The sequence below is a fragment of the Homarus americanus genome, unplaced genomic scaffold (assembly GCF_018991925.1).
Source record: "Homarus americanus isolate GMGI-L3 unplaced genomic scaffold, GMGI_Hamer_2.0 scaffold31037, whole genome shotgun sequence".
NCBI classification, from domain to species: domain Eukaryota; kingdom Metazoa; phylum Arthropoda; class Malacostraca; order Decapoda; family Nephropidae; genus Homarus; species Homarus americanus.
This window is the reverse complement of record NW_024722227.1, coordinates 26,214,366-26,224,222: the sequence shown is the minus strand read 5'-3', so window position 1 is coordinate 26,224,222 and position 9,857 is coordinate 26,214,366. Positions and strand designations below refer to the sequence as shown.

Sequence of the window (9,857 nt, the reverse complement as noted above, 5' to 3'; positions counted from 1 at the left end):
AACAAGGTATTAAATCAAATGCGCTATGCAAAGAATATGGCATGTCGGCATCAACTGTGTCGACAATTCTTGCACAAAAAGACAAATTTAAGGAAGTGAACGTGAGAGACAAATCTACAAGAGTGTTTAAAAGTAGATCCCTAATCGTAGAAACTGAGAGGTTACTTATCATCTGGATTAGGGAAAAACAGATGAAAGGTGATTCAGTTTCTGGTGATTTCATTTGTGAAAGAGCCAGGGAGATTTATGAACATTTAAAGACAGATCAACCTAGTTCTTCAGGAACAGAATTTGAAGATTTTCGGGCTAGCAAAGGCTGGTTCAAAAAATTTAAGAAAAGAAGTGACATTTTAAGTGTTGTTAGGCATGGTGAAGCTGCTAGTGCTGATAAAGAAGGGGCAGCAAAGTTTTTAATTGAATTTAAAAAACTGATGGAAGAAGAAAATTATCTTCCACAGCAAGTGTTCAATGTTGACGAAACTGGGCTGTTCTGGAAAAAGATGCCCAAAAGAACATTCATCACCAAGGATGAAGCCTCTTTACCTGGGCATAAACCCATGAAAGACCGTCTCACTCTATTGCTTGGTGCCAATGCTTCAGGGGATTTCCGACTGAAGCCTATGCTTGTCTACCACTCTGAAAACCCCAGGGTGTTCAAGCAACAGAAAGTGGTAAGAACAATGCTTGGAGTTTATTGGAAGTCCAACCGTAAGGCATGGGTGACAAGACAGTTCTTTAATGAATGGGCTATTGATGTGTTTTGCCCCTCTGTCAAGAGCTACCTAACCACCAATAAACTTCCTTTAAAGGCTCTTCTCCTCATGGATAATGCTCCTGGTCATGACCCTGACCTTGCCAGAAATTTGGAGTATAAATTTGACTTTGTGAAAGTGTTGTTTTTGCCTCCAAACACTACATCACTCATACAGCCAATGGACCAGAATGTGATCAGCAACTTCAAGAAGTTGTACATGAAGAAAATGTTTAGGAGGTGTCATCAGGCAACTTCCATTGATCCTGAACTAACACTGAAACAGTTCTGGAAGACACAATTCAACGTCCTGGAGGCTGTAAAATTGATTGTGTCATCATGGCAAGAAGTCTCCAATAGAACCCTCAATTCTTCATGGAAAGCACTGTGGCCATCAGTAGTCCATGATTTTGAGGGATTTGAGGATGACACAGAGTTGGACCAGGAGATTGTGTCCATTGGTCAGTCATTGGGTCTTGAAGTGGAGGAGAAGGATGTGGAAGAGCTTGTGATGTCTCATGAGGAGGAACTTACTCCTAATGACTTGAAGGAACTGGATGAGATGTTACGGGTAGAGGCTGACAGTGGTGAGGAGGAAATTGAAAGTGATGACCATATGTCAGCTACACAGTTGAAAGATGTGATTTACCACTGGGAGAAGTTCAGGGAACTGGCTTCAAAGCACCCAGAAGTGGAAAAAACTGAACTAGCTTTGTGTCATGTTGAGGACTCAGTGGTCTCCTTCTTTAAACATAAGTTAATGGTGAGGAGGACAGATGCCCCACAGACCACAATTGACACTTTCTTCAGTAAAAGGCAGAGGGAACAAGATGCTAGCCCTCAGCCTTCCACTTCAAGAAGGAGAGAGGATGTTCATGGTGGAGAATCTGTCAGTCCAGAGGTTCCTGACATTTTCATGGAAGGTGACTCACCTTCCAAGAAGCAGTAAAATGCTTCTCCTCCACCTCCACTTCCTTCTCTTCTCCCTTCTCCTCCTGCACCTCCCACTTCAAATGCACATCATCACCATCATCCAGGAGCCTTCTACATACACACCTCAAAGTAAGTAAATTTTTCCGCCATTTTTGTTGAAGTTAGGAAATTTTCGGTGAGCTGGAACCAATTACCCAAAAACCCATTGAAACAATGGTTTCGGTTAACGAACGTTTCGGTTAACGAACGACCTTCTGGAACGGATTGAGTTCGTTAACCGAGGGGCCACTGTATATGTATATGTATATATATATGTATATGTATATGTATATATATATGTATATGTATATATATATATATATATATATATATATATATATATATATATATATATATATATATATATATATATATATATATATATATATATATATATATATATATTATATATATATATATATATATATATGCTGATAGCCAAAAGGAAAGAAGAAAACACGAAGTTCCCAAGCGCTTTCGTGTAATTCACATCTTCAGGGGTGAGTACAGACTAAGGAGAAGTACAAAACAAGGTGTATATATATACAGAGGAGGGCGAGATCAATTCCACAATGGTCAGGTATTAGGTAATGACCCTACTAATCTTCAAAAAGCACCGCAGCAGTCGGTAGTCAGGTCAGAGGGTAAGCTGACCCAACCTTCTCACCTGGTTACAAATCTTCTTATTTACGAAATTATCCAGTTTGTACATACCATTACTCAAATTCATGTTGCCGGGTTCGGTATGTTTAATGAGACTAGATTCTATAATTAAATTGACAGTAGGAACATTATAGAATCTAGTCTCATCTAGTCTCATTGAACATACCCCCCCCCCTAACTGGACCCTTCTCCCAGTAGGGGAGATTAACTTAGTACACTTGAGCACACACACACACACAGGAATCAAGACAACAAGCATCCAGTGAGGGTCTTGTTGTGCAACTCCATGAAGGTGAATTAAAAGATCAGCTGTTGAGGAGCTTATCGCTTGGCAACACTGGTGCATGTTACCACTCCTTTCCACTCCTTCTCTCTAATCATCCACACCATTCTGCTTTCTCACTCCATATTTTAAAATTTTATTTAATGTAATGCTGTAGGGATACAACTTTGTTCATTTATACTTATACTTATCACAATCTCCCAAAAAAATACTTTAGGTTTCGATTTTATTCAAGACATCTTCAGGTCATGAGACCCACTAATCCCCCAGCCAAGAAAGGGTGACCACTAATCCCCCACCCTACCACCACCTGACATTGAGTCAGGCTCAGGTCCCCCCCCAAAAAAAAAAAAAAAAAAAAATTAACTTTCATCTTTATTCAAGACATTTTTAGAAAATGTTCTCGATTTTCAACCTTGGAAAAATTTTTCCCAAAGCCGTATTTTTTGTTAAATTCCGGCTTTGGGAATGATTTTTCAAGCCAATTTCAATTCCGGCTATCGGAGATTTCCGGGTTTGAGGGATTCTGGCTAATGGAGATATTACTATGTACAGTACCTCAAATCATATCGAGTCTAACAAAGAAAAACACTTGTACACAACTATCTTTATTTATATTTTAATTATGACTTTCTTTGGTTACTAAAATAACTATTCACCATACCTGTACTTTCCCTCTAAGTTACTTCTACAACTATCAGACACTTTGCCACTGATCAGCTCAATCACTCAATCTATCTCTATATGGGTCTGCCTCTCACCTTCTATCTTTAATGGTACTTTTATAACTCTCTTCACTGACTTTGTCAACTGTTCAACATGTTCAAATTACAGTACATCAAGTCTTTCATCCACATGTGTGCCTCCAATGGCTTCCACACTTGACACATGTTCATTTAATTTTTAATTGTATTAATTGTCTTCTTTCCTGTAAAACTAAATATTAAGCTCATTTTTGCTGCTCACTTGTGTGCACTTTGCAATAAGTCTTAACCCTTAATCAGCAGCTAAAGATTCCCCCTCCATATTGTACAAGCATACATGAAACTTTCATAGATGAAGGCCACTGTCCATTTAGCTAACTTCCACCAAAGAAGGTCACCGTTTAATTTTTTTTTAAATAAGTATATCAAATCAAATTATCATTAATAAATAAAGATATAGGAATGTGCAACTTACTTATCCAGGAAGTAATTAGTACCATGTAACACTCTCCATATGTTGTCCGCCACCAAGAAGGTGAAACATTCAAGTCCATCCATATTCTTACGTTCTGCACTGTTCCACTTCTCCCACATTTGCATCACCTAAAGCAAATGACATTAACAAGAGAAAAAATAAACAACACGTGCAATAATGAGTAAAGAGAATTTTCACATTACATTTGATTAATCATCATCACTAGACCAATACAATAATGAGGTATGCCTAAATTGCAAGTATAGTTTTAAGCACAGACTTGTAAGCTGCATCACTTATCCATTAAAACTGAAAATGTTTTACATTAAAAAGTACAGTTTTTTACTTGGGAAATCAGTTAGTAGTGTAAATGTTAATTGGAAAATGAAGTCAGCACTTGAATTCATTACAGTCCATAAGATAATAAAAAAAGATATAAATTAGCAGATTGATAACAAAACTTTGTAGAGAATTTTTTTTTTTGGACACCTTTATTTATTTTAATTAATAGTTTCTAAATACAGTATATCATCAGGAACAGAGGTGACTTACCCTAACATTAATGCTGCCATAAGTAACCTTCATGTAGTCGAAGACAAAGTGGCCACCTGCGTAAGTCTGGAATGCTTTTATGATACCCTTCATGAAATTAACGATATCTTCAGTTACTTGTGTGACTCTCGGAGTTTGTTCTTGAATCTGTTTGTCCATAAATTTTTAAAGAAATTAAATATGAAATGAAAAAAAAAAAAACAGAGAAATCTTGCTTAAATTACCACCACTGTCTCAGTATGTCAACAATAACAATAGTTCAGTCTTTCATAATTTGGAGACTTGTCTTTAAATGTTTTACAAAGTTTATATAATATGACAACTGAAATCTGAGCATCAGAGATATTCCAGGTTATATAACAATAGTAACAGGCAAACTCCTAAGAAGCTCATACAACAGTAGCTTCCTCCTCACACAGTTTCGGTGTGAATAAGTTCCCTAGATTCTGTGTCAAAGTAATGGCCAGAAATTATGACATGACTCAAGGCGTAGAAGACTATAGGCCGCAGTGGTTCCCAACCATTTTTTGCTGCGACCCTAAATTTCCCAACAACACGGTGTCGTGACCCTCAGGCATATAATATATTATATAGCTTGAATGCTAAGCAAAAATTTGTTTGATTATGATAAGTACTATATTTTTAAAATTGTCTGAGGGCCCCAAGTGACCCGAGTGAGGGCACCCCACGACCCTGAATTGGGTCTCGACCTGAGGTTGGGAACCGCTGCTGTAGGGAATCATTCAATTGCAACAACATGTAAATCAGGCCCAAAGGAGTTCATTTTATACACAAAAATTAATACTGTAACACAAAAAGAATATAAATCATTACTTGATTTTCAAGGTATACAGTAAACTGGAAAGTGGTTAAAGGAGGGAAACTGTTGATTTAGGAAATACAGTACAGTAAAGCCTCGAATAACGACGGTAATGCTTCCTCCAATATTGCAGTGTAAGGTGAGTCACTGTATCATGAATCATTAATTACCATTAAAATAAAGCAATAATAAGAATATGAGTTCCCCAGTGTGACCTTTTCAAATCTTTTGTGTGGCTTTTTACCCTCTTTTCCCCCAAAACAAAACAATTAATGAAAAATGCAAACTATATTCTTTAAATAATGTTTATGAATGCACCTTATACAATATAAATAAGATCACACAAGAGAAGATGGGACACCATTGTTGTTGTCAGTGTTTACACCCATAATGTCAGTTATCCATCTGAAACTGAAGAAAATAAGACCCTGGTTACTGCTATAGTAAAATTACTGTAAAAAATATGTATGTTTTAATTAAGTTATTTATTGTACAGTAGAAGAAACCATTGATGTTAAAGAAAAAAAAAGAGTGATAGTGGAACGTCAATGAATACTTGTGCACTCAAGGAAACTGCATCATTTATTGTATTAGGAATATGTAAAAAAATTCATTATTGTTTATTCCTGAATATGTATTTGGTTGAATTAATATTTATATACGCAAAGTGAACAATGCAATTCATTAATAAAACGTAGAATATTAAAACACACAAGAGGAGAGGAGATGGCATTGCTTTCGTTTATGTTTACAACACCCGTGACAAATGATGATGGTTCTACGTAAGAAAATGAAAAGATAAGACCCTGGTTGTTGCTGTAGTAAAATTAATGTAAAAAAATTAATATGAATGTACAGCCACTCCTCGACTTACTATGGGGTTAGGGACCCAAATCCAGGTCGTAAGCCGAATTGGTCGTAAGTCGAAAATGCAAAGATAATACGTACATAGAAAATCTAAAATGTGTGTCTCTTTTTCTTCTCGGCACCACAAAACTCTCACTTTTACGCTTGCCAGCCATTTTAAAGGGAAGTACAAACAAAATTTTTGTCAGTACACAGCACAAACAGCACAATCACTAACATCGGGACACGAAAATACGTAATTTGACAAATATTTGGTACGACTGAGGCAGTCGTATGTCCGGGTGGTCGTACGTCGAGTAGGTCGTAATTCGAGGAGTAGCTGTATTAAGCAATGTTGTACATTGACACCGTTATTGACGGCGGCAACTTTTTGTTAAACGCTGATGCCATAAATTTTTTGGGCAGGTGACGCAGTTAACTTTTCACCCGAGCGGAGCGTCAAGTGTCAATTTGTTCGTCAACTTCTAAAATTTTAGATTTTTCCAAGTTTGATTTTCAATTATCTTGCTATAAAGACGACCGACAAGGCCACGAGGGAGTTGTTCATCAAATACAACACCACCATCCCCTCTAGTGCTGCCGTGTAGCGTATGTTCTCCATGGGCAAGGACGTCTTGAGGCCCAAGCGCAGCAGAATGTGCGACAAGCATTTTGAAATGCTAGTATTCTTGCAGGGAAACAAATGAATAATTAAATTTATATAATATAAATCATAATAAATGATTAAAATGAATGAATATTTTTTTATTTTGCATATGTTACTCCCATACACAGGAGAATATGCATTTTGGGGCTGCATTTGTACGCCACTGAAAACTCATTGACGCTAGGTGTTGACGCTGACGCTAAAGGCGTCAAATTTCTCGGCCGTTTACGCCGACGCTGGCGGAGCCACTTTTTTTGTTAACGCATAAAACACTGGTATTAAGTAATGTTATTTAATGTTAATAAATGGAACAAGAGAAGTAGCTAACCACTAATGGTAACTAATGGTAAAGAAAAAATGAAATAGATTGGGAATGCCATCGTATGTAAGTGCGTACATGTGAAAACATTGTCATTTCTCTACATAAGAATATGAAAGCAACACTTATTACTGCTCATATATGTTTTAAATAATACTTACTAATGTAAAATAAAAATTCTATTCACCAATGGTGGTCTAAAACATAAGGACAGCCAATGAATATTGAGCGAGTTTTTACTCAAATGATTTCATCAATCAGGTTCAACTCTGGCTGAAGCTGAAGCTTTCCATAAAGATATCATAGCTGTTGCTGAAACTGTTACTGAACTTAAAATTGTTGCTGAAGCTGCTTATGATGCTGAAGTTGATGGTTTAAGCCTTTGAATAATAAAGCTGTCGAAAGAACCTTTCACAGCTGATTTCTTTTCTCATTATACATCTTTATGTAAAGGTTATATGTGTTTTACACGTACATACTTGTTAATCTTAATGCTTTGTTCTCTTAATGGATACACTTCAGAAAATATGTTCAATACTTGCTCCATATAATATCCACAGACCTCTCACCTTTTTCATATTGTTTTAACACATCTAGTTTCTTGGCTAAGCTTATACACTTTTTTTTTAAGCTTTTGAACCAGCACTACCATCACTTGTTCTCTTGCTCATGTTGAATAGGGATGCAAAAACTGCCTTAAGAAACCTGAGAATGTTTTTCTCCTTTTCCTGTTCAGATGCGTCAAAACAAAAGGCCCGCCAGCTGCGACTGTAAATTGAATTGGGTACTAAATTAACCAGAGTCTTAAATATGAATCGTTGTTAGTAGAACTGCCTTTATGGGAGGCTTTTCTGTACTGTCATCCCTATTCCTGCCCATCTTTCCCAGCCGTACAACATACACAGAAAAGCAGAATCAGTAATCTCCTCGATAACCAGAATGTCAATTCCCCCAGAACACTCCAATAACTGGAAAGGAAATTGGGTTGGAAAATTTCCGGGAAAACTCTCTCCATTCCGGGTCTACAAATGAGTTTCTGAGGATGAAAATCATGTGCATTTTCCGGAAAAATTATGACAAAATCTCTCGAAACCTCTCCGTTCTAGTCCTGGGAACGAATTTTCTGGGAGTTCCAAGAGATTACAACATGCTCCAACACAACCCCATGTGCCAGAAGCATGGGTGGCCTAGCTGCTTGGAACAATTAGTTCATATTATGCTGCTATTGTATATGGTTGTTCCCTCGCTTGCGGCTGTTTTTGCATACAATTTGTGTTGTGCAGTACTGTACATTACTGTACCAGAACACAATCAGCCAAGAATACAGTGTGAAGACGAAAAAAGTGATTACAGTTACGTTAACAGTACTGTACATTCACTATGTGGGAAACACGAGCACACCTTAGTTTTTGTCTTCATTCAAGACTTCTTCAGGTCATGAGACACACTAATCCTCCACTGCAAATGAGAGAAGAGTTTATCTACAATTGGTGACCAGACATTGCATCAGGTCAGTAACAGGAGACCCATCTCTATCACAAGTGTTAAGACGTAAAAAGTGTTTACAGTTAACATATACTGTATTGTACAATCAGCAGAGTGGAAAGTGTATGCCTACTGGAAATAATAATGGATGCCCCTCGTGATCGAGCATGGCTGGCCATAAGGTGCAGAGCTATCGCCAACACAACAACCACACCCTAAGTTAACGAGCTGCATGACCCAGTGTCAAGGAACAATCCAAGAAGACCGGACAACTCGCCAACTGCACTGGCTAACCATTACCCCAAAACACAGTCTGCAAATCGATTAACATCCATGTCCCCAATTTCTGCTGCGGAGAACAGAGGCAAATGGCGTAAAGAAACTTGCTCATAGTTTCACCTTGCCCAGGGAACGAACCCGGATCCACTCACTTGCAAGGCGAGTATGCTGACCATTACACCACAGGTCGCCAAGACGATAGCATCTGCTGGTGAGTATATACAGTATATTAGGGTCGGGATATATAGCTACTATATATCAGGCAGGAAACATTTCAAATTTATCGCGACTACCAAAATTATCGACATTTTCCAATATATAGCGATAAATTGATTTACTGTCGACTCACAACTTATGCAAGGTTATGTTCCTGGGACCTCACATAAAGCCAAAAACAGTATAAAGTCAGAAACACTCATTAAATACCCCTAAATTGCCCAAAAATATGAGTTGAAAAACTGTACAGTACATTACTTAAATGTACTCTACAAAACTAAAATGTTTATCTCTTGTGCAAAATAAATGATGTCTATATTCAAATTATTCGCTGTCTTGCAAGGATTCCAGCAATGCAATTTATATTCTGCTAACTTTAGACTGGGCCATTTTATGTCAAGTTTAGTCACTTTTATTGGCCTCCAGAACCTAACCCTATTTTCCCCATTGATTACATGTTATTATATATCACAATTTAGTATATAGCGAACATCCTTGGACCCTACTATCCCCTTTGAAGATATTGGAAGCATTATGTATTGTCTAATGGTAGACCCTTCTGCCACACAGCTCTGTGTCTGTCTGTGCGAAATATGTAGTTTAGACTCAGGGAAAACTTTCCCAAGTACAGAGTGGAAAATTCCAGCCTTGGCTGTGACACACAGCTCCATTTACCCGGTATACCTCCATTCATACCACTGATCGGCACATTACCCGCTTGGACGATCGGTCACGTCTTTGTTACACACTGTTGGCAAGTACTGCTCATGCACTGGGTTCTGAATGTATCTGAACCTGCTCCAGTGTTGGTCAAGTCTGGTCTTG

At 37.6% G+C, this 9,857-nt stretch overlaps 1 protein-coding gene across 1 annotated transcript in view; it reads right to left on the bottom strand.

The window, feature by feature from the left end:
- Positions 1-3,167: 3,167 nt before the first annotated feature.
- LOC121862668 overlaps positions 3,168-9,857 on the bottom strand; it is a 53,551-nt gene continuing 46,861 nt past the window's right edge. Inside the window, exons 25-26 of the mRNA XM_042360988.1 lie at positions 4,401-4,547; positions 3,168-3,976 (exon numbers count right to left, since the gene is read on the bottom strand). Of these exons, the coding sequence (XP_042216922.1) occupies positions 3,845-3,976; positions 4,401-4,547 (279 nt within the window). The 3' untranslated portion in view covers positions 3,168-3,844. The remainder of the gene's footprint in view (positions 3,977-4,400; positions 4,548-9,857) is intronic.